Genomic DNA, 23,394 nt, shown 5'->3' with positions numbered 1-23,394 from the left:
CCTAGACCAATGAAGTAAAGATTAATTGAGATTGTAGTATGTTTTTTGTTGACCAGTTCTAGCACAGAGCGATGATCTGTTTTAGTATGGATTGAGAAGAAACGAGTGAAATTAGCAGTCCACTTAAGCCTCCCTTTGGATAAACTTCATTCTTTGCAAAATAGACTTTGTTCTTTACGCACGGAAATGGGATTAGTGCAGAATTCGGGTAAACACAAGTCAAGACTACTCGGCTGCAAAAGTCCGCGCTAGTTCATACCATTACTTAGTTCAACAAATGACTCCCGCTTGTCCAATGATACAAAAAACCACAAAAAAAGTATCAACCCGTTAATCGCGTCAATTACCGATTATTTAAGAACTTCCCACACATCAATTACCTCTATATTTCTCAAATCAGAACCCCGGAATAATTGCGGGGCATTCTTGAGTCTTTCCGGCGGAAGCTGCAGGAGGTGCGTTTTTACGAGCCATGAATATCACGATTATTCTTGTCCTTTTCGCCAACGAATACTACTTCTTTTTTTCACCCAGTCCTTCAAATGCCTCAGAATAGTACCGAAGTCAACAAAGAGCTTGTCGAGTGGGCGTATGCCAACCTCCTGAACTTGCCTAGAGGCGAGCAGTACGAAAAGATGATTCTGGGTGTCGTCTACGATTGCATGAACAAAGAGCTTTGGATGGCTAGAAACCTCAGCACGGAAATGGCGCTTGACTACGCTAACATCCGTATGAAAGACTACAACTACGATCTCGAGAAATACTACGCTGCTCGTTACGAGTACTTGGGAAAGCTCTTTGGAAAGGTCGAGCCTGATCTTGTGCTAGAGGCACCTTTCTACGTGGACTACGGCTGCAATACCAAGTTCGGCAAGAGAAACTACTTCAACTTCAACCTCACCCTCTTGGATTGTACTCTCATTACTTTTGGCGATAACGTGATGGCAGGACCTAACGTGACCTTCACCACGGCTACCCACCCCACTGACCCTACATTGAGAAAGAAGGGTGACGAGTATGCGTTCCCCATTACCGTTGGAAACAATGTGTGGTTTGGAAGCAACATTGTGGTTTTGCCTGGCGTGACAATTGGCGACGGTTCTGTTGTTGGAGCTGGTAGTGTGGTGACGAAGGATGTTCCTGCCAACACTGTGGTGGTGGGCAACCCTGCCAGGGTGATTAAGAAGTTGACTCCCGAGGACAACATCGAGGAGCTCAAGGACGAGTTGAAGTAGGAGCTGCGCTCGTGTCATTGTATAGAAAGCATCTGCATCAACAGGTTGGCGTTGTAGTGAAGCTGGTGGTGATTGCAATAGCTTATCGAGGCGGAGGTTTCAGGAGCATCAATTGGTCAATTCGTGATGCTATTGAGGTTATCATTCTTGTTTGGTGGACGGTTTGTGAGGGCTTGTTCGATATTGGTCAATGGGTTGTATCGATCAGGTACTGCTGTTATGAGTTGTCATACTATGCATGCTTGTAGAGCAACTTATTCTCGGATTTACTCTTCATCATTGACTTCAAGACGACAATCCAGGTTTCGATGATTATATTCCATCTACCATGTACCATGCTCTTGTGATACATCTTCCCACAGTGCACCACAACAGAACCTCCGAAAATCACCACAAATCAAAATTCTCTAAATCAATTCTAAGCAACGAATTCTTCTGAAACAGCTTGAACCTCCCCAATAACCTCCCTCATGTTTTTCACTCCACCTCGTGCAAGATCACCGCCTCCAGACTGACCCGAACCTGCATTCTCCAACCTCACTACTACACCTTTCATCTTTATCCACCACAACATGTCCAATTACCAAAGCGGCCCAGACCCGCTGGACTTTATTATTCCCGATGAAGCTACACCCCAGCCTGCTCCTTCACAACCTGCCAGCTCCGGGTTTTCCTGGGCACCAAAAGTCGACCTTTCCTCGGCCTTCAGTCCGTTTATAAAATCACCCCAGTTTCAGCAAAACAACACGATCCGTGAACGCCAGTACTCCGGTGGCGACACTTTAGACGAGCCCGTGTGGCACACTTTGAAACGTGACTTGCTCCAGATCGGCCGCCGTTTGGCTGTTGTTGTGTGGCCTGCTCAGCTTAAACAATTGGCATACAAGAACCAGCAGAACTTACTCAATTTTGCCCTGAACAACGGCGTCAGACTTCCTTCGCTGCTTGCACATGCTACGCTGGTTCCAGAGGACGATGAAGATTCCCAGGGACTGGACGACGTGGCCGCTTTAGACTGGGACTTGTGGGGACCCTTGACTTTTTCATTGGCATACTCGGTTACCATGGGCCTTTTGGCGCCTAAACTGCAGACCAACGTTGTTTTCTCGGGAACCTTCTCTTTCACGTGGCTCTTCTACTTGGTTGTGGGCTTGAACATCCAGCTTTTGGGCGGAACGATCTCCTTCTTGTCGGCTATCTCAGCTACAGGATACAGCATGTTCCCATTGGTGGTTGGAGCACTCGTCAATGGCCTCCTTATCAAGTGGCGCTTTATCCGTTTGATCATCATGTTCGTTCTCAACGCCTGGAGCGTGTATGCTGCCCAGATGAGCCTACGGTGCCTGGGAGTGCTTCCGGGAAGAGTGTTTTTGGCAATCTACCCGGTGGCCTTGATGTATGCTGTTCTTAGTTGGCTTGTTGTTATTACATAGTCTATGAAAGTAACAGGATGAATGCTAGAACCACGAGACAGCTGATGTGCGGGAGGCTGGAGGCCAGATTATGCTGCTCGGGTTGGGATGTGTTGTTGCGAGCTCCAGAGCTCGACGAGGCCACGGCCACCAGGGATGCCTTAGAAGTTGTGCCGCTCAGAGTAGCCGACAGGCTCTTAGTCAGACTCAGGCTTTTGGTCAGACTCAGACTCAGACTCAGACTCAGACTTGACTTCAGCCCGGAAGCTGCTTCCACCAGGTAGCTTTCTACCCTTGGAGCGAAGCCCACGCGGCTGTGCTCGAGATCAAAAATCGTATAGAACTCGCTGAGGAAGCTGGCGCCGAGAATCCAGTTGTCCAAGTCCATGCCTTGCACCTTCGATGCACAGTACCCTTGGAGCACCGTCAGCTCGTACGCCAGAGCCTTGATGTTTCCCACAGGGAGGTTGAAGGTGTGGTTGTCGATGACGAAAGATACATTGCCTGTGGCATTGCACCTGAATGCAAAGTTTCCCTCTGAATCACCAATGTAGTCTGAGCCGAAGATGGCCTCATGGAAAGCCGTGGCGTCTTTCATGGGGAGAGCCATGCCCGTAGTGCCCGTGTCGATGATGGCGCTTCTGCAGCCGTTGATGACGGTGTTTTTGTTGGAATGCACTTCGGTGATGTTCAACATCCAGAACAGCTGGTCGTTGGTGAGCACATCACAGTATTGAATATCGGAGGATGCCAATTCCTTGGAGTACTTTGTGGCGTCCTTGCCTGCGATAAACAAACCGCCTAGCGTGCCGTTGGTGGCGGCTCCATCAAGCACAATGGCGAATTGCATGGCGTCAATGTCGCCAGAGTAGTAGAGCTGGTGAAGCATGTTGGATTTCTCCCGATCGTCGTAGCGGGCCTGGACGCCGAGGATGCCGCTAAGATTGAAGTTTTCAAAGAAATCAGGCGCCGTCAGTGCCAAACCGAAGGAGTAGTTGGTGAGTTTGAGCAGATCGCCCAAGACGAACTCGAGGTTGTTTTCAGCCGCATTGACCATCTCGCCGTTGACGTGGCTGCCCGAGTACGAGAGGGAAAACGACTTTGAGGTTTTCACGGAACTGGAGTATTTGGCACCGTTGGAACAGGCGCTGCTAGTACACGATTCGTTCATGATCCACGAGATGCCGCTGCCAGTGTCCAAAAGAAGCGGAAACTCTTTTTTACTCGACTTGTCGCCGATTTGCAGATTAAGATAGTAGATGGACCGAGCCTTGTCGGTCATCAACGGAAGCACCGTCTCGCTAAACTGGATGGACGCCTTCAGCGACAGTTGAACCTCCAGCGACTGTTGAACCTCCAGGACCTTGTGGATCTCCACGAGAGGCTGGACGTGTCTGCCAGTCAGGGAGAGCACCTTGTCCATGCCTGGAACACGGAAATCCACCACTGGAGCGAGCGCTAGCGCTGTGGGAAGAAGTGTCCAGAGAAGCATGGTGGTGGAAGGGTTGTGTGAAAAATGAGATCAAGACGGGACACGCCAGATCGCGGTAGGGAAGTGAAATGAAGCGAAAGGAGGGGGTGTAAAACGGGCCGAAGAAACGAACGAAAGTGAAGAATCCGCTGGGTCTTATAAAAAAAAAAAAAAGAATCAATAACAAAAGTTGCTCGCCGTATATGGCGTGGACGAGGGAGGCTGGGTTTCTGGCTGCGAGTCAATGGCGCATTGTGTTTGTTTTTGTCTCGCGTAGCGAGGCGGTGGAGCCGCATTCAACGTTCTGTTGGAAAGGGCCCGGCGTTTATGGTGGTCTAGTGGCGGGAAGAAAAAGAGAATTTGGGGTTTTGATTTTCGGAAAGCAACGTGGTTTTATAGAGTTTTTCAGATCCCGAATTCCAGCGTTTTTAGACGTTTTGGGCCGTGTCGATCAGCGTCCTGGGGTCGTCTAGCTGAGCCGTCTGGGTGCGAATTTCTCGCCTGGCGCCGAACCAGACCAATCGAGAAAACCAGCATTGTCCGACCCCACGGCCAAAAATAGCCCCCGAGGGGATTTCAAAAAATCCAAACATTTTAATATATAGTTTTCACTTCTGCCTCTTTCTTTAAGTAAAAATAAAAGTTACAAATCCCCCGTTGATTGACCATTGACTGGGGTCTCGCGCTGGTGGTCTGCGGCGGTCCACCTACTACGGCTGCAACTGTGGAATTCGAGGCTGGCAAAAACAAACGCTTCGCTCGGCAATTGCACCTCGACTCGCGAACAAAACACAATAAACATGAAAACATTGAAAATTCGGAAACACGACCGTCCTACTTTTGTCCTACTCGTTTCTGGCCGGGGATTCTAGAAGACGCCCGGAACAGTAAACACGGTTTTGTGATCCTGTGCCTCCAGCCGAACCGAGGGCCTCTAACCTATACTGCCGCCTTGACGTTCTAGAAGATCCTGCAGTGGATGGCCGGGTTTGGAGAATTCGGGAAATTTCAATCTAGAATTTATGGATTGGTGGTTATGGTAGGGTCATTCTCGTATTTCGCTGCCTACTGGTGGATCATGGTTGCAAATCCATGCTGATCTGTTATGGCATATTGGCTCCACGTGGATTGGAGAGACTTTGTGGGATAAGGCGGTGGATCTACATAATGGGCTTCCATAGGGTGAATTAGAAAGTCTTTATGGAAGCTGTGGCGTTGGCGGAGCCCAAATATGATAAGCTGTTTTTGCATTCTTTTAGATGAGGCTTTGATTCGAAGCCATGGAGGTCTGTACTGACGGAATTTTCACTACTAGGGTGTGCGAACTTTGAACCGGTATATCTCGCGAACCACCGGTGCTATGGCATTTTTGAGCACACCATCGTGATCGTCACCACGCAATCTCTACAATGAGTCTAGTCACAAAAATTTTCACTCGAGTCAAAAATGGCCAAACCGAATAACACAAACAGTGACCCCAAATCATATGATTTTCTTTTGCGTTGGACTAGTCGGTTAGCTCAAGCGCCGAGCGAGGGTTCGACTCCCTCAGCAGAATAGACATTTTATGATGAACAACATGGATGTGAACAATCTCTGAGTGGCCATAAGGTCGCATAGATTAAAACACCTGCCTTCCTACTGAGAATGTTAATTTTTTTTGGAATTATTCTTGTTGCTTGTATTATTACACGATGCCAAATGATATGATTAGTTTCTCACAGTCTAGGTGCTCTGCTTCCGCCGCTTCTCTCTCTCCATGGCAGCGATCTTCTTCAAGTCGTCCTCACTGGGCTCGTAGATGTGCCAGATGGTGTAGTGCGGTAAGCCTCCCACACGGAAGCCCATCTTCTTGGCCATCTTGCCAAACGCCTCGGTCTCAGCGTGGTTCAAAAACGTAAACGCAGGGAAGTGGACGCCCTGGCGGAAGATCTTGGCCTTGGCGAGAATGGACACTCCGCCAACACCGTCCAAGTCAAGCACTTCGTTGGGATTACCATTGGCGTCTCGGAGGTAGGCCAAATGTACACGCCACGTTGGGTACTCGGCGTACCCTTCAACAATGACATCATCCTCGTCAAGCTTCTTGGCTAACTCAAGTGCCGGCTCTGACTCAACCCACGAGTTGAGATCGTACGGTTGTTCGTTGCCCAAGAACCCGGGCAATGGTCTCCAAATGTTAGGCACCATCACGTCATAGTCGAACTTCATCAAGTCTTGGATCACAGATCCAGGACACGTTTCGATATCGACGTCTCTCCAGTACACCCAGGAGTGGTGAGCCCTCAAGGCGCTGGCAGTAAGCCAATTTCTAGCACGGCCCATCAACTTTCTACGGATTCCTTGCACCTTCACGGCGTGTCTATCACTGAAGCCCTGGCCAATCACCTGGCCAAAGTCCTTGACGTAGATGGAAACAGACCGGAACGGGGTTCTGTAGCCCTTGTGCCATGTTTCAGGCGAGTTGTACGCCTTGCGCACATTCTCCATGTAAGCCTGGTCCATGTAGTTCTCGTACAAGTCGTTGGTGCCCCGAACAAGGTTGTTGCGTTTGTCCTGCTCGGCAGCTAGAAGCTCATCAGCCAACGTGCCGTTCTGCAATGAAATGGAGTACTTGAAGACGGATTCCAACGTGGTGTCACCAGGAGAGCAGTCAGAAACCAAAAATGCAATGTCAATCAACGAATGGTCGTAGGTCAAGTTCATGATGTTTTGGAAGGCCATGGGCAACACATGCTCGGCGTTTCTGAGGGGCATCAAAAACAACACCACCTCGTTGTGAGCCTCCCCTGCGGTGGTGCCCTGGTAGTCGTTCAAGTCGTGGATGTGAACGGTGTCTTTATAAATCTGCTCGGCCTCTTCGGTGGTGGAGGCATCTTCTGGCTCGACCTTGTGGACGCCATCCTTGGTCACCTTGTATAGGTCGTAATCCTCGGTCAAGACGGCTTTTTCTTGAATGGAAGGGTTGAATCCACTGTTTCTCTGAAAAAACGTCCACACCAATAGTAGGGCAACTGCCCCTATGAGGAGGCCTCGGAGCATTCCCCTCGAGGGTCGTCTGGGCCGGAATCGGTTATTGTGGCTGCGGGTTAGAAATCGTCCGTTAACAAAAATCACAATCAACATACATTGGAAGGTCAGATGCCTTGTCCTTGAAAACCATGGCGTGTGAGACCTAAGTGAGACGTAGACTGGCGAGCCAAACAAACGAAAAGTTTAGAAATAGCAGCCAGATGTCGGGCGCTGTCTGCAGGACGCCTTGCGCAATAAAGCCCCGTCTGAAACCACTACACCACTTCTTGGAGCCCATTCTCTTCCGGTTTAAACCAGTGTTTCTTGAGGGTGTCCCAGCATGCTCTGGCAAGCTTTTGGGCGGCCTCCTCGCTTCCGTTCGACTGGCCCTCAATGTACACCTTGAGCTTGGGCTCGGTTCCGGACCCTCTGCAAGTGAAGCGCACCTGCTCGCTAGAGTGCGGTGGTTGCAAAACGGCTGTAATCATCTGAGACAGTGGGTCTACGGGAAGAATCGGGACATGGTCTGGGGTGGACAGCTCATAACCGATAGTCAAATCTCTCCATTCGGTGACGTTGAAATCACCAAGGGTGGATGGAGCGTCACCCGGGAATGAGTCCCGGATTGCCTGAAAGATACCCGGTGTCTTCAGGGTGTCGAGCTTGTAGTAGCCATTGCACTCCTTGAACCAGCCGTACTTCTGGTAGATCAGCTCCAACTTTTCAATTGGGTCCTGCTTGCCGTCGCCAAACCACTCCTCGTAGAGTTGAAGCCACATCACGGCCGCGGAAATTCCGTCCTTGTCATTCACCACACTGAACATGTACCCGATGGCCTCCTCATAGCCAAACGGCACGAGTTTTCCGGCCTTTTTGAGGTCAATGGCTTTGTTGCCGATCCACTTGAAGCCCGTCAAGGTGTCCTGGAAATGGCAGCCTGTTTTTTCGGCCAATGAGCGCAAAAGCTGGGATGACACTGTGGAGTTGAGGAGCCATGTCTCACCCAAATCAGCTTTGCTGGTACGCTCTTCGATGACATAGGCGGCGAACAAAATACCAATTTCGTTACCGGTGAGCTGCTGCCACTTGCCGTTTTTGCGTTTAATGGCCACACTGAAACGATCGGCGTCAGGGTCGTTTGCAACCACAAGCGATAAGCCCTGAGCATCAGCGCGAGCTATAGCCAAATCCAAAGCACCCTTCTCTTCAGGGTTGGGGAAAGGCACCGAGGGGAATTTGGGGTCGGGAAACGCCTGTTCAGGAACAACATCCACGTCGGTCTGCTTGGCGTGGAATTTCTTGAAAATCCTCGAGAACATCTCAAGGCCCACTCCGTGCATTGGGGTATAGACAAACTCGTAGGAAAGCGCCGATTTCTGGATAAGCTGCTCGGCGACGGCCTCCACGTATTTAGTCGAAAGCTCCTCCTTCACAAGCACAAGCTTGCCCTCCTTCAAGCCCTTCTCAAAGTTACCCTTGACATCCCACACTCCGCGGTCTTTCCACGGTTCGAGATTCTCGTCAATGCTCTTAGCAATGCCAGCATCGTGGGGTGGGATGATCTGGCAGCCGTTTCCATAGTAAACCTTGTATCCGTTGTCCTTAGCAGGGTTGTGAGAAGCTGTCACCATCACACCTGCTGATGCTTTATAGAAGTCTATGCCAAAAGGGACCATGGGCGTGTGCACGTACGCCTTGTCGCCACCTTTGGTGTCTGGATCAGACTCGTCAGAAAGGCTTTCTGCTGTTCCCAAGTAGTACACGGTAAACCCGCTGGCCAAAGCTACACTGGCGGTGATTTCAGCGTACCTCTGTGAATGGAAGCGGTGATCGTAACCAATGACCAAGGAAGGATTCTCTGTTTTTGCCAAATACGAAACAAGACCCTGGGAAGCCTGCAATATGGTCACATCGTTCATGTGGGCAAAACCCAGCTCCATTGAGGAACGGAGTCCTGCGGTTCCAAAAGCGATTCTCTTTCCGAGTTTTCCATCCAACTCCTTGTACTTCTGCTGTTCCTGCAAAGTTTGGATTTCTTGACGTGACAGTTCGTTGGGATCCACGGCAAGCCACTGGGCCACCAATTCGTCTATTTTCTTTCTTTGTTCTTCGGTGTACATTGTAGTATTTCCCCAGAAGTTTCGATGCGCACCTGCAAGAAGCCGTACGATACTATGAGCTGATCGGAGTTGCAAAACATGGAGTATTTATATTAAAGAGGAAGGAATGAAAATTTACTTTTGTACATCATTAGCGATAGGGGTGTCGGAATGCGGCCGGTGAAGCAATTCGTGTTGGTTAACACTGTCTTTCGGAATGATCCAACGTTACTTCCACCTCTGAGCCACTCATCCGGCTTTTGACTTCACCTTTCCGTTTGAGTGGAAGCCTGGAGGCTGTTTGCAAGAAAGCAAGAGATTTTCATAAAAATGAATCTTTTATCACCTCCAGAGGGTCAGATATCATCGCACATACCCTTTCATTAAACATCAAGGGGGTAGCGAAGCCAGATTCTTCGTATCGTGTGAGGCGACAAGGCAAGGAACGAAGCAATGCTGTTTTCATCGTCCACATGTTCAATCAGATTAACGGAATTCGTGGAATCCAACTTCAAAACATCAATATCCCATTGCTTCGCCTTCTTATCGTAGAAACTGAAGGAAATCTCCCTTTCGGCTCTCGAAGACACTGCAAGCACTTGAGAAGACTTATCTATGGCAAACTCCACTCTATCGCTGTACTCAAATTGCTGCACCAACGAGTTTTTGCGTAGATCGAACAATTGCACAACACCATTTCCGGTCTCATTAGAAGCGACAAAAAGCCAATATCCGTTGTAGGCAAATTGGATCTTATTGACCCGCGGGTACTTTGTGTTGATGCTGGCGACCCTCTCGTTCGTAACAATGTCGTAAATCAAAACCTGGCCAGGATGGCTGGTGCCTATTGCTAGTAGTCTACCATCCACATGAAGGGCCTGGAACGACATTTTAAATGGGACTCTTTCGGACCTGTAGACCGGACGATTATAGCTGAATACGGTCCAGTAGTCTGGCGAGAATCCAATCGACACGGCGACAGACGGATGGGCAATGATTTTGTGGATTTCGCCCGCCTTGTGGTTGAGCGGTTTAGGTGGACCTCCGTTGATGGACTGGATGTAGATTGTGTTGTTGTTGCATGCGGCCAAGACCTGGTCTCCTCGTCCAGTGAAGCAGATGTTCATGATATTGGCTCTCTTGTGCATCACTTTGCCCTCAGGGTAAATGAAGATGGAGTTCAGGCCAAACACGGCGGCCTTTCCTGTAGACCCAACAGCAAGCTGCCCGAAAGGACGCTGTATGTCGTGAGTTGTTTCTGATGTATGGATCCTCCACAGGCCGGCGTTCAGAACATCCAATGTGATCTTGAGGTTCTTGTGTTCCCTGAAAAGTCTCTCTCCAGCCTCCAAAATGTTCTGGGCAACTTCTCCGGGCAACTCTCTGCTGGCTGAAATACGTTTCTCCAACGGCACTTCGTCAGACAGCCTTGACTCTGTCGTTCTTGAGTCTATTGACTCCTCTGTCTTCTCTTCAACTCCATCACTCAGTTTCTCATCCACAGGTGGCTCGTTCTTTGCAAACGACTGTGAAAGCTCCGTCAACGCCTCACGTGCTTCGTCCCTCTCCTTGAGCGCCTTGTTAGCTACTCTGACTGCAGCATCGTACTGATACAAGGAAGCGCTGAGCTCTTGTCTAGTGTTGTTGAGCTCTTTCCGCAAAGTGAATGTCTCAAGAGCCAATGCGTCCCACTCGTTCTGAAACGCCTGCAACATGGTAGGAATTGAGTTGAAAGCGGCAGGTCTGGGTGGAACTATGACAGGATCTTTATTTTGAATAACGATGAGTTCCTCTGTTGTGAGAGCCTCTTCGCTGATGGGGTCTTTTCCAGTGGTGGATATGTACAGCTCTATGAGTCTTTTTTCGAAAATGCATCCGCTTTTGGGCGACACGACCGGCTCCTGGGCCTCCTCGCCTGAAAGGGAGCAGAGCATGATGAAGTTGAAAAGATGCGAATTCGCACAGTAGTAGCTGAGGCATCAACACTTGAGCATGGCAGGTGCAGATTCACGGAAATGATAGAAAAATCATTTGAGATATTTATTTAAATTGAACTTGTCTGATTCACTTGATTTATTGGGATATTCAGGTAATGCACTCCAAGACGGTTTTGCAGAAGTGGTGTGGTTAGATGAGCTGATACCTCATGCCAATCTGAGTCTAATTCCACCCTCAAAGATTAATTGAGCTTCTGACAGATGGGTTGATCTTTCAGTTACTTATGAAGGTTTGTTTGAATCTATGGTTTTCTTTCTGTATTATAATACTCTCTTTTGATGTTTTGTCTCGGGTTTGAGAAATGGCTGCGAATAACCATGTGGTAGCAAAATGTTAATTTCATTCCACAAAGACAAAACAACTTAGCTTTTATAAAGATCTCCAAAAGCATATTTCAGACTTCAGGAAAGCATATTTCAGACTTCAGGAAAGCATATTTCAGACTTCAGGAAAGCATATTAAGAGATGCATGCTGGATCTTCTTCCAATGCACGAGTTCACCAGTCCTACCCATTACTCCTACAATAGTCAATTTCAAATTCATGCCGCATAAAATAAATCTGACAGCTACGCTGCCTAACACAGGTGACCCTAGTGGTACCCATAGTTCTTGTGGTCGTAAGCCATTGGTGGCTCTTGCACTCTCTTGTATGAGCGTCTGGTTCCTGAGAAACAGCCGCAACAGTAGCCAACGGCTGCGACAACAATCGCCAAAAATGATGCCACCATGGCAGACCATGCAAACGCATAATATTGCACAGACAAGAATGATTCCAAGCCAAACTCGTCGATCTCCTTGTTCACCTCAGATCTCACAAACATGTAGGCACCAGTACTCAAACCGGCGCCAAGAAGTATGCAAAGGAAGAAGAGCAACATGAGGATGAAGTTTAGGCATGAAAGACAGCTGTTGTTGGGTGAGCAACAAAGACCCACAGACTGGAAAAGGAAGGAAATAAATGCCAAGCCTGTACCAGCAATAAGCATAGCCAAAGCAGCCCTGGTGATGTTGTTGAGCAAGGTGAGTTTGTCCTTCAAATCACCGGGTAAGTTGAGGTCCTCGTAGTCCACAGATGCAATGATCGCAAGAAGCTGAGCCTTGATGGTGGTGGAGAGCTCTTGAGGAAGACCGTTGAAACCGTCCACAGAGTTGGTGACTGCGTTGGTCATTTCACGCTTGACAAGGTCCAATGGGTCGAACTTGAAGCCAGGCTTGGGAGAGCTACACCAGACAAACTTCACATCGTCCTTGTTGAAGTTTTTGCCAAAGTCACCCAAGTTGTCAAGAAGCTCATCGGTACCGTTCACACCGTTCATGTAACCTCTGCAGTAACCCCAGTAACTGACACTGTAGTAGTCAGCCAATCCCAAGTCGCGGTAGTCCAATTCAGAAACAACGCTCTGAATGTCGATACCATCAGCGAGACCAGCTGCAATGGTGGCCAAGGAGTCGGGGATAGAGGCACTAGCGGCCAATTCGGAGATTTTGCTAGCAATTTCGTCGGTATTCACGTCGTTCGTGGCAGATGCAACCTGTGCAGTGAGACTGTCAACATTGATGCCACCCACGGCTGAAGTAATATCACCGCCGACATTGCCGAGTGCCGACTCAATGTCGCTGACAACGTCTCTCTTGGGGAAAGCAGTCACAAGGGATTCAGTGACAGTAGGAGTTGGTTTGACATCCACATTTCTGGGCATGTTCGCAAAGTCCCTCTTAATCTTCAGGTTGGCACCAGCAAAAAGCTTGCCCACATCTAGACCGGTTATTTGGACGCCGATCAAGTAGTTCTCAGTAAGATGACTCTGGTTCTTGTAGGAGCCCACGATGGCCCACGGGCATAGCACAATGGACGCTATGGTAAAGAATAAGACCAAACAACGGAAAAACATGGTCGCTTAGATTGAATGATGAAGAATCTCAGCAAACAGCTTCTTATATAAACGCTGCTGGGGGAGATGCAGACCTGCACAAATAGACCGCGTGCTCAGCGTACACAAATGATTTTAGGTGGATCGGCGAGGCGCGGGGGATGCAAACTGGGATCACAGCGTCATCTCGCTTGCGATCTACCAACGGCTTAGTTGCGACTAACCTTAACAAGGGGAAATTTTCGAGAACCTTTTTTTCGTTGGACATGTCAGTGAACCTTCGACTGTTTGATTTCTGTTCCTGTTCATTGTGAAGTTTTTTTTCTGGATCTATGCCGCGCCGACCATTATTCTTTGCTAGTCTGGGGGCTGGCTAAGTGCGGTGTGTTGACATGCTGACAAAAATAGAACTGGGCGCAAAATGGCTGTTCATCATCACCAACACAACTAAAGACCCTCAGCCTGCAACCGTGCTTAACCGGGGGCCGAGCCTTCGGTTCAGCCCTGTACCGGTGCAGCTGTAATTAACTTTGGCCCCTATTTTTAAATTCTTGGTAAATGGAAAACCTTCCCCATTGTGTAGCGTGCTCGTCTAGCGAAAGCTTAGATTGTTCCTCTAATCATCAAGATTATCGAGTTCGTCCAAAAGCTCTTTTTCAAGCTCGTCGATATTGTCACCGTCCTCTTCCGTCTTGCGTTTTTTGTGATCACCGTTACTATAGTTATCACTTGCGTCTTCGTTATCACTCTCATTGTCCTCTGGCGCCTTGCGCTTGTTCGAATAGAGACTTTTTACGAAAGACATACCTGCGCCATTGCCGCCGTTGTTGGCTGCTTCCATGCCGCCCAGACTTTCGTCCCCCTCAGCCTCGAAGTCGTCCCCTTCTTCATCATCATCACTGATTCCAGCCAAGAAATCATCAACTTCCGCGTCAGCCTCGTTGAAATCGTAGTCATCAATCGAAGATAACGACCCCTGGCGTGGTCTCGAATCGGCTGCGGCGCTGCGAGCCTGATCTCTTTCCTGTTGTGACCCTAATGCTGTCTGGTATTTCGTGACATCGTTCTCTGAAACATACCAATCCTGTTCGGGAAGCTCTATCAAGTAGTCACTCTCAGCCACAGGCTTCCACAGGCTGAGGCATGCAAAGAGCCAATCTGGGTTGACCACTTTAACTCCGGGAACGGTTTTTTTAGCAATTCGGACTTTTAGTGTGAGTCCGGTCTTCATGTATGAGGCATTGGGGTCACGACAAACAACGTGAGTTATTTCTGGCAACACTTCGTTCACAACCTTCATTCCGAATTGGCGACACCAGATGACTATATCAGCGTTGTTCATGTTCATGCCCAACGGTAGAATGCCTGAAAGTAAGACAACCACTCCATTCAAGCAGTCGAGTTTGAGCCGCGGTATTATCGTGGTAAGATCAGGGCGACCGAGTGCTTCATTTTTTTGAAAGCTATCGTATGCTTTGAAGTATTGCTCGTGGATATAGTCCAATGCTTTTTCGAGGGTGATAAGTTCGGCGTCGTCGTCGTACAAAATGTGTTCTTCCTCCTCCTCCTTATCGGGTTCAGAGCTGTCCTCGTGATCGTGTGCTATTTTGTCCATTTTGTCTTGAAGTTTCGCCAATGGCCTGTCGTGTTGTTGTTGTTCAAGGTTTTGTGTACGTGATATCAGCTGTTCGAGAAGCAAATTTTTGTTGTTCTCACCTCCACCTAGTTCAACTAGACGATCCACTGGTGACGAGCTCTCCGAATCTGAATCATGAGAGTCTGAGTCGCCGGTTTCGTCTGGCGATGAGGATCTTGAGTTTGGCGTGGCAGAGCTTTCCAGACCATTTTTGCCAAGATCTGTGGGTTGGTCTTCTTCTTCTGCCTTTGACTGGCTGCTTCCTGGTTCGCTGTCACTGCCGTCATCCATTTCACTGTCTTGTGTTGAGTTCTGGAGGCGATCGTCGATTTCGGCCGGTTTTTCGTCTTTCTTGTCGTCGCCCATGGCCTCTTCGAGTCGAGCAAGGCTCTTTCTGTTTTTTGTAGGACCCACGAGTTGGCCATTTTTCTTGGGCAAAAAGCTGGAGTTGATATCGCCAATGCCAACGAAGAAATCGTACGGAACGACCTTGATAAGATTGGGGTCCCATTGCCATACATCGCCTCTATCGTCAATAATCACCACCATCAGCTGATCAACAGGGAAAAGTCGTTTGAGGTTTTTGTGCGTTAATGAGCCGCTCTCGTCACGACTCAAAATGCGATCACCAAAGTAGATGCCCTTGGGGTCGATGATGTTGGCAATGGCTAAAGCGTAGTTCCTCGTGGCCATTGTGTAGATATGAAGCTCGTAGCGTTCAGCAACGTTCGCCAAAAACTCCTTGAGTCCAGGACGCAACTTGACGTAGTACCAGCATTTCGTGGGTCCTGGTCTGGGGCCCATCCAGCCTGGAGGCACAATTGGCTCTTCTTCAAGGCAGAACGACTGCACGTCCTTGACAAAGGGGTAGTTTGGATTCTGAGGATCTTTTTGCCATTCGCCCACCGTGGGGTCCACCGTAGCGTGGATGACTGTCTGGTCAAGATCAACCACCAAAATAAGCTTCTTTTCCTTGGCCAACCGCTCAGTCGCGTTATGTTCGATCTTGGTCGCCTCATCGTAACTGATACGAAGCCCCGTGTTATCGTGGGACATGGCTATCGTGGCCCTATCTTCGTAATTGTATCCAGTGTAGCCCTTCTCGTCCTCCACGGCTTTTCCACAGAGAGCACACAAACCACCGTATTGCACGTCGTGGGTGCAAGGCTCCCGAATAGAGCACACTTCTATGCCGCTGTGGGTGATTTCCTCGCCCACATTAACATCCATCAGGGTGATTTCGCCCTCTATAGGGCTCTCAAACAGACCGATTCTCTCCACACGGATTTTTGGTGGATTTTCTTCTTTCGAGTTGGGGTCCTCCTGGTAATCCCAGTATCTATACTTGAGCAAAACAGCATATCGAGACACGGTTTCGCCAGGTCGACAGGCAATCGCCGTCACGGTCACTGGGAACGGTGCAGATGCTGGAAGCGATACCGAGGTCATTGAAGGAGCGGTATTTCTCGTTATCAGCAATAAATGAGTTTGGGCTTAAACTATATTATGGTCAGGGTGCCTGTTTTCATGGACGTGGCCGGAAATTGTCAATTTGCAAAATTAGCTGTTACCTTGAGCTGGGTATCTTGTGTTTGTGCTGCCATTGTGTATGGGTGCACGGGTTTCCTCCCGAAGACCAGGCAAGGCCATTGTGTTACAGCAACCCTTTTAGAGGTGGTGAAAGGGTAGAGGTTACGGAGTTGAAGGGTTAGAGGGTTTGGTGAATTTTTTTCATTTCGTGTCGAAGGGGCGTTTTTGGTGCTGCTGGTGTAGATGCTGGTTGAGACCTGAGAGTACACAAAAGGCCTGAAGAAAGAAGCAACAAAAGGTGCAGTAGAATTGGAAGTTTTGGAGATTGAGATTAACTGTATTGGCTTTTTGAAACGTTTAAATTGACTTGATACAGTCGTTGGGCGCAACGGGATGAGTGGAATGTGGCTGCGTTTCGCAACCGTTTCAGGAATATTAGGGTCCATGGTGGAGAACGGAGTTTTCACAAGGCATTGTGGATTGTGGGTATTTTGATGGGGCTGTTGGAAGTTGTCTTTTGATTGAGAGGGGTGGATGTGATGAAGGCTTGACGATCGAAACATGCTAACCTTGTAATATTCAACATCAACAGTCAAGAGCATACTTGAAAATCGCTTGCTACTAATACAGCGTACTCATCTGCCAATGCACACCCACATCAATTGATCCCATGCTTGGTATTATGCTATTTACATGTCGATCATGTCGTCTTCTTCGGACTCCTCAGAGACCTCCGGTGGGAAGTTCATCTCGAACGTAGTCGTCGTAGCGGGTTCCTGTGGCTGCGTCGCGTTGTCATTGTTGTTGAAGTTGAGGTTGCCCACATTGGTGTCCTCGTCACTATCGCTGTCGCTCAGCTCAAAACCATCCATTCCATCATCAAAAGGAATTGGTGCTGGTAAATTCAAGTTCTCGTTCAATGCGTTGTCAAGCTCGTTTTCAAGATCTCCCACATCGTCGTCGGCGTCTTTCATATCGAAATCACCCTCGCCCTTTTGCTCTGCAGCTTCACTGGTTGGCTGAGCAGTTTGATCGCTTCCGCTGGAGGGCCTCTTGCCTGCAACGTCAGTTCTGTTTTCCACGAGTTTGAAGTCGTCACCAAAATCGAGCTCACCAACATCGTCTTCCTCTTCACTCTCATCCAGAACATTGGCGTTGGGGTTGAATGCAAAGCCGAATTCGAAAGATCCGGCGTTCTTCTCCTGCTCCTTCTCTTGTCTGGCTCTCTCCTCAAGCAACTCGGCGATCTTAGCACGTTTCTTCTCATGAGCCTCTTTGGTCGCCTTGACGACTCGCTTGAGGCTCTTTTGTAGGAACAGCTCGTAGAAAGCATTGTCCTCCGCTGTAGGCAAAGCCGTGGCGTATGGTGAATATTTTTTCTCGCGCTTCAAGAGAATGTCGTCCTCTCTTTTCTTCCTATGTGCTGCAAGCTTCTTGGCTGCTCTCTCCTTGGCAGCCTTTCGCCTCATTGCGTAGTCCACGAAATCGAAACGTTTGGTATTTGAAGGAGGTTTGGGTTCTTCGGGAGCTGACTGACTCTCGTCTCCCTTGGGCTTCTCTTTTGTTTCACTCGCCTCTGCATTTGCCTCCTGAGGTGACTCGACATCAGTGGCATGGCCCTCTCCAGAAACACTCATGATATCCTCGTCATCTGAATCCAATTCTGAAAGCACAGCCTCTTCGGGCATCTCGCGGTCAATGAGCTTGTACAAGGACCCCTCGTTGAGTCTCAGCTCTTCCACCAACTTGAGCTTGATCTGCTTGAGTTCTGTGATTGTCTTCATGTAGTTACCCGTGTTTTGGTATGTGTAGTCAGGCGGAAGCGTAGGGAAGTAGTCAGGAATATATGATGGCCTCAGCAGCTGTCTTGGGATTAAGGAGGCCACCTCATGCTGGTCGTTGGCGTGGAACACTGCGGATGGATCGTTCTTATCTAGATGGAACTCTTCAGCATAGAAGTCATCCAAAAGCTGATTGGCTTGTCTGTCCAAAGTGTTCTTATGCAATTTCGTCGCCTCAGGCAACACCCGGCTTCGCTCGTACTCCAGGTACAAAGAACCAGGGCTAATACAGTTGTTGTGGAAACAAATATCCAAATCATGAACTCCAGGTCTCTTGTGTCTCTGCACTTCCGTGTACTTGTGAAGCAGCCCTATTAGTTTATGCAAGTATTCCGAAGCCAAGTTCCCCAATTCGTCTATGAACTCTTCTGAAAACTGGGGCTTTGCTTTATGAGTAGTAACAATCAAACCAGCAAACTTCCGTAGCTGAAAGTCCATTGGTTCTATGCAAGCGGTTTTGTCGCCGTGGGGAGCAGTGAGATGCAGTAGATGGCCCAAGTGGCGCTTATCTGGTTCCACATAGTCGCTTTTTAGACTTTCTTTGATGATACGAGCTCTTTCCTTATCGAACTTCTTTTTCTCTTGTGCTTCTTTGTCTATTGAATCTCGACGGCCTGCGTTGCGTGTTCTATGCGCGACATTTGTCGGCTCCGTTGGTTCTGGCGATTCTGCCATTATGGTGTTGTGGAGGAAGTAGCTTGAGAGTTTGTATTGGTGATACTTCGGTGCGCGCACACACACTGTACTACTAGTATGTAGAAAGCCACTGGCTATACTTCGTGATGACATTCGTAGATGTATCAAATTTAGCTATTCGTAGCCCTTCCAGAGCTGTGCTGGCGGCGAGGCTTCACTAAGGAGGGACACTGGGTTAGTACACAGAGGCATTGAGGTGCAATGTTACAAAGGAAGCACTTAGAATCCACCCGACAACAAGTACTCAATGGCTCCCTGGACACTGCCGCCACTTCTCCTGAGCGCAGCGACATTCTGGTCAAAGTCAAAGAAGCCCATGTCGTTGAGCTGTCTCAACTGAGACTCGTAACGCTCCTCTGGAGGTCTGTCGTCACGAGGAGGAGCAGCAGCGCCAGCACCAGCACCGGCGCCAGCACCACCAAACATGCTGAACGGATCAGCGGGCATGCCGTTGGGGAAAAGAGATGCAAGTGGGTTGGCACCCACACCTGGAGTCTGACCTGGAGTCGAGCCCTGGCCTTCAGTCTGGCCCAGCGTCTGGCTCTCGCCGCCCTCGTTGACAGTAGGGTTGGCGCCTGGAGCAGGGAAAGCCAGAGCAGCGCCCTCGGCACCGCCGCCTTGCATGTTTCTGAGGTTCATCATGCTGCGCATGGTTTCCGGGTTGGTGATCATTTCACGGAACATCGGCAGCTGGAGCATCGTCCGGACCTGGGGCCCCATGGCACGGAGCTGTGGGTTCTGGTTGATCATAAAGTCCAACATCTGCGGGTTCAGCAAGAGCGCATTCATCTGCTCTTGGAACATCGGGCTGCTCATCATTTCCAGCATCTGATCCGGGTCTGGCATCTGTCCCATGCCGCCGTCGGGGCCAAACATGGAAGCCGAAGGAAGCTGTGTGTAGCCAGCGTACCTGGCACCGGTCAAGTCAGCCAATGGATTAAACGAACCCTGACCAGCAGCAATGTTGGAAGGCACATTCTGAGGAGAGGTGGATCTCTCTGATTCGGCAGCAGGCTGAGTAGAAGAAGCAGCAGCAGCTGGCTTAGGTGCCGACAGCTTTACCATATGAACAGCGTGGCCGTTTTGGATCTTGTAGGACGCCACGGTTTCCTCGTCCTTGAGGACCTTACCAGAGTAGATCAAACGCTGTCTTTCCGGAGGCACATCAGCCTGGACGGAGATAAGAGCCTTGAGGTCGGCGATGGAAGCAGAGGTCTCCACGGAAATCTCGTACTTCTTGTCGCCCGACGACTTGACGTTGATGGTGATTTCAGACATGGTGGTTGAGATTAGGTGAGATCAAGAGATATAGGGCGGGTGTGCGGGTTTCCATACCCTTCCATGGAGGTTCCACGGGGTGATCTGGGGATATTTGAAAAAAGGGCAGAATGGGTTGGAAGAGGTGAAATGGGTGGATTTGGGGTCTATTTATACGATTTTGAAGGAGGTGGCGTGGCTATATCCGGGGTTCTAGGGTCCGTGGGGCGGTTGCAAAATGCGAACCACTTAGTGGAGAGGACAGGCAGGTGTTTCATAGTTGTGATTATTTTTGAATTTACTTGAAATTGATTAATCGAAGTTTTTGATGAATGTAATTGGCTGTTGTAAGTAAGGTTGTTTTGAATTGATCTGGAGAGATCAGGGATGGTTGTAGTAAGGTGGGTCTGGTGGCCATGAAGGTCGATAAATCACTGATATTATCGGACACTGTCCAAAGTACATTCCAGATTTCTTTGAACATTGAGCCTGCTTTCAAAAATCACAGCCTTAGCTTACCAGACCCACAATGGGATTGCGCTCCGAAGTTTGCCACTGCCAGATTATGTAATCGTGACATAATGCCCTGAATGTGAATTGTGGAGCTCTTCCAGGGAGGGTGTTGATATATGGATTTTGGGATAGTCGGACAAATTGAAGTCTATTTAACGGCTCTAGTCTATTTAACGGCTCTAACGCTAAAAAGGTGACGTAACATGGTGGAGTGGTCGTCGTCTAGCTGTATCACCTTCTCGATTCCAATTAGGTATAGGTTGTACCAGACCGATTAAAAGGGCTCTTTTGAGCTAGATTGAAGAAACTCTTTAAATTTGATTTGAAATGAAACCACTCGCAATCTAAACCTTTTGATCGAGTGCATTGGCTATTGATCAACCAATAGACCATTCCATTCATACCAAGAGGGCAATCACACTTTCCATATCAGCCAGCTGCAACCAGCCCTCCCAACAGCACCTACTCCTACAACACATCTTACAAATCTCTCAATTAAAACATGGGTCGAGAACGCCGTTCTCTATGCAAAAAGCGCTTTGCGCTATATTAAAGCCCTGCGGTTGTCTGTGGCAAGGCGACTAATCAATAGTCAATCTCCTAGAATGCAAAAATGCCTAAACTATGGCCTCGAAGGGCACACCTGTGGATGCAAATCTGAAAAGTCAAGGTAGCACCTCCTCCAATGATGCTCAAGGAACTGATTGCAATTGAGTGCCTCCACTGCACCCAAAGTCAACCACCTCACTTGACCTCGACCTTCCAGCCGCAGTCCAAACAGCTGTATGCCTTTTCGTCGCCAAAGTCTGCTTTGCCCTTCGTCTGCATCAACAGCCACTCACCCTTGGCTGGAATCTTCTTACACTTTTTGTTCAAGCAGCGGGCCAGCGTCTTCTTGTAGCGAAGACCGCACGAGTTGCACAATTGGCCCTCCTTGATTGACCAAGATGGTCTCCAGCATGGAGATTGGTCAGATCCACAGGAAATGCACACTCTAGCAGCCTGCTGACCGTGGCGAGGAGGCAGTCTCATGAGCTCCGAACGAGACTTGTCCTTGACGGAAGGCGGGGTGATGGGAATGAACTTTGTCTTTTGCTTCTTCTTCGGACTCGAGGGCTCGTTTTCCGTAAACGAGTTTTCTGGCGTAAAAGGAACGGTATTCACGGCGGCCACAGGCGGTCTGTATTCTGGCTGGTAGTAGCTGGCGCCAGCGCCAGCAGGGCGGGAAAGCTGGATAAGCGATTGGGCCAATTCAAGGTATTCCGGGTACCGTTCCACGTCGTTCATGTATGTCTTGTTGAGGTAGGTGTAGTTTGACTCGTAGGGGAAGTTGATTTTGCGCTCGGCGAGGGCGGGCAAGGACTTGCTGACTCTGGAGTCGAAGTGGGGCTTTACGCCCAGGGAAAGCTCGCTGATGGGTGGGAGTTTGACTGGTTCCTTTTGGGTGTTTGGCTGTGTCGCAGTAGTAGCTGCAGTGTCGTTTTTCGCAGCCATTTTCAAACCAGCACCTCCATCCATAGGCCTGTTGTGGGCATGGGCCTCGAGATAACTATAAGAATTGAGAAAAGACGGTTTTGCTCTGATCAGGTCCAAAAGCCCGTAGCGCCAGTTTTCGTCGTGCGGCTTGTATGTGTCGAAGTAGTCGAGCAGCACCGTGGGCACAATGGGGTCCTTGGCTCTTTCCAAGGCTGTCGAAAGGCTAGGAAGCGACACTCTTTGTGGTGTTTGTTTGAAAAGAGCGGCTTTTGGAAGCACGGCGGTGGCCGGGGCGGAAGGAGGCGAAGGAGGGGCGGTTCTAGACCGTTTGGTCAGTTCATGCTGGGGCTCCAGGTCAGCGCCCAAGTCGCTGTGGGAGCGTTTTTTCGAGTAGTTCAGCAGAAGCCCAGGCGGCGTGAGCAGGCGGAGCTTGAGCAGGTTGAGCATGGGGCTCCTGGGGTAATTCGTGTCGAACATGGGGTGCACCACGCTCATGGGTGATGCAGTATTAGATGGACCGGTGGGGCCTAGGTGGTAGGGTATGGATCACAAATGAATTGGTGATCGGTAGCTGTGGGTGGTGACCGGGTAGGTGGTGACCAGGGAGCTGTTTAGTATATGGTGATCAGTGTGTGGTCAGTGACGGTGTGACTGACGATGTGACTGACGATGTGGTGGTGATCAATGGGTCAAAGTCGTCAATGGGTGTCAATGGTAATGGGCAATGGGTATGGATACCTAGTTCAATGGCTATGTGCTAACGACTAATGGCTAGGGTATAAGCGAAAGGAAGGAGTAGATGGAATGGGTGAATTCTCAAGAAGATGGCTGCGAAAAGCGTGGAGGTGCAGCGGATCCGGCGCCTTAAATCAGGCTGGAGGTCAGATCAACGTCAGATCAAGGGGAGCGGCCGGATTGGGAAAAAAGTGCAGCGAAGAAACCCAGAAGATGGCCGGAGCGCAGGCTAGATGGCCGGAAACAGAAGAAAAGCTGGCGGTTCGGGATGCAAGCGGCAGCGGGGGCTGGCTGATTTTCACTGTTTTTGTGGAATTGACGCTGGCGGGTTTGTGCTGGCTATATATGGTGGATGCGGCCGTGGGAGTATTTTTTGGCCAGGGCGCTGGAGGGAAGGCAGCATGGCCCGATTCAGCGGTAGGCTCGCTGAATGCGGAAGGTGGCCCCAGCCAGATGCAGCGACGGCGCGGGAGCGTGCTGCTTTCAGGTGAGACGAGGTGGGCTATATGCAGGTCCTGAGAAACGGTTGCAAAAATGAGGGCCCCAGGTGACGAGGCCTTAGTAGGAGGGCGTAGTTATTGAAAGTAGAGGTTTTGAAGAGATTGGGGGTT

General features: G+C 49.4%; 10 protein-coding genes across 10 annotated transcripts; 2 read left to right on the top strand and 8 right to left on the bottom strand.

The window, feature by feature from the left end:
• Positions 1 to 542: 542 nt before the first annotated feature.
• On the top strand, positions 543 to 1,235 carry C7M61_000037 (acetyltransferase; the record flags this gene model as incomplete). The annotated part of the gene is made up of 1 exon (XM_024855502.1): positions 543 to 1,235. One exon carries the CDS (start codon positions 543 to 545, stop codon positions 1,233 to 1,235), a length of 693 nt encoding a protein of 230 aa, XP_024715101.1.
• A 572-nt stretch (positions 1,236 to 1,807) lies between these two features.
• Positions 1,808 to 2,668, top strand: C7M61_000036 (uncharacterized protein; the record flags this gene model as incomplete). Its single annotated transcript, XM_024855501.1, has 1 exon — positions 1,808 to 2,668. One exon carries the CDS (start codon positions 1,808 to 1,810, stop codon positions 2,666 to 2,668), a length of 861 nt encoding a protein of 286 aa, XP_024715100.1.
• Positions 2,669 to 2,844: 176 nt separating this feature from the next.
• On the bottom strand, positions 2,845 to 4,139 carry C7M61_000035 (pepsin-like aspartic protease; the record flags this gene model as incomplete). The annotated part of the gene is made up of 2 exons (XM_024855500.1): positions 2,845 to 2,895; positions 2,940 to 4,139. The coding sequence occupies 2 exons, from the start codon at positions 4,137 to 4,139 to the stop codon at positions 2,845 to 2,847; spliced, it is 1,251 nt and encodes a 416-aa protein (XP_024715099.1).
• Positions 4,140 to 5,843: 1,704 nt separating this feature from the next.
• Positions 5,844 to 9,250, bottom strand: C7M61_000034 (vanadate resistance protein; the record flags this gene model as incomplete). Its single annotated transcript, XM_024855499.1, has 2 exons — positions 5,844 to 7,092; positions 7,410 to 9,250. 2 exons carry the CDS (start codon positions 9,248 to 9,250, stop codon positions 5,844 to 5,846), a joined length of 3,090 nt encoding a protein of 1,029 aa, XP_024715098.1.
• A 362-nt stretch (positions 9,251 to 9,612) lies between these two features.
• Positions 9,613 to 11,163, bottom strand: C7M61_000033 (E3 ubiquitin-protein ligase; the record flags this gene model as incomplete). The annotated part of the gene is made up of 1 exon (XM_024855498.1): positions 9,613 to 11,163. One exon carries the CDS (start codon positions 11,161 to 11,163, stop codon positions 9,613 to 9,615), a length of 1,551 nt encoding a protein of 516 aa, XP_024715097.1.
• A 655-nt stretch (positions 11,164 to 11,818) lies between these two features.
• Positions 11,819 to 13,120, bottom strand: C7M61_000032 (uncharacterized protein; the record flags this gene model as incomplete). The annotated part of the gene is made up of 1 exon (XM_024855497.1): positions 11,819 to 13,120. The coding sequence occupies one exon, from the start codon at positions 13,118 to 13,120 to the stop codon at positions 11,819 to 11,821; it is 1,302 nt and encodes a 433-aa protein (XP_024715096.1).
• A 595-nt stretch (positions 13,121 to 13,715) lies between these two features.
• On the bottom strand, positions 13,716 to 16,184 carry C7M61_000031 (protein serine/threonine phosphatase; the record flags this gene model as incomplete). Its single annotated transcript, XM_024855496.1, has 1 exon — positions 13,716 to 16,184. The coding sequence occupies one exon, from the start codon at positions 16,182 to 16,184 to the stop codon at positions 13,716 to 13,718; it is 2,469 nt and encodes an 822-aa protein (XP_024715095.1).
• Positions 16,185 to 16,954: 770 nt separating this feature from the next.
• C7M61_000030 (uncharacterized protein) lies at positions 16,955 to 18,781 on the bottom strand (the record flags this gene model as incomplete). The annotated part of the gene is made up of 1 exon (XM_024855495.1): positions 16,955 to 18,781. One exon carries the CDS (start codon positions 18,779 to 18,781, stop codon positions 16,955 to 16,957), a length of 1,827 nt encoding a protein of 608 aa, XP_024715094.1.
• Positions 18,782 to 19,021: 240 nt separating this feature from the next.
• C7M61_000029 (ubiquitin domain-containing protein DSK2) lies at positions 19,022 to 20,080 on the bottom strand (the record flags this gene model as incomplete). Its single annotated transcript, XM_024855494.1, has 1 exon — positions 19,022 to 20,080. One exon carries the CDS (start codon positions 20,078 to 20,080, stop codon positions 19,022 to 19,024), a length of 1,059 nt encoding a protein of 352 aa, XP_024715093.1.
• A 1,236-nt stretch (positions 20,081 to 21,316) lies between these two features.
• Positions 21,317 to 22,543, bottom strand: ASH1 (DNA-binding transcription repressor; the record flags this gene model as incomplete). The annotated part of the gene is made up of 1 exon (XM_024855493.1): positions 21,317 to 22,543. The coding sequence occupies one exon, from the start codon at positions 22,541 to 22,543 to the stop codon at positions 21,317 to 21,319; it is 1,227 nt and encodes a 408-aa protein (XP_024715092.1).
• Between the last annotated feature and the right edge of the window lie 851 nt (positions 22,544 to 23,394).

This window comes from Candidozyma pseudohaemuli (genome assembly GCF_003013735.1).
Source record: "Candidozyma pseudohaemuli strain B12108 chromosome Unknown scaffold00001, whole genome shotgun sequence".
Taxonomy (NCBI): Eukaryota; Fungi; Ascomycota; class Pichiomycetes; order Serinales; family Metschnikowiaceae; genus Candidozyma; species Candidozyma pseudohaemuli.
The sequence above is the reverse complement of the archived record's forward strand: the minus strand, read 5'-3'. Positions and strand labels throughout refer to the sequence as shown.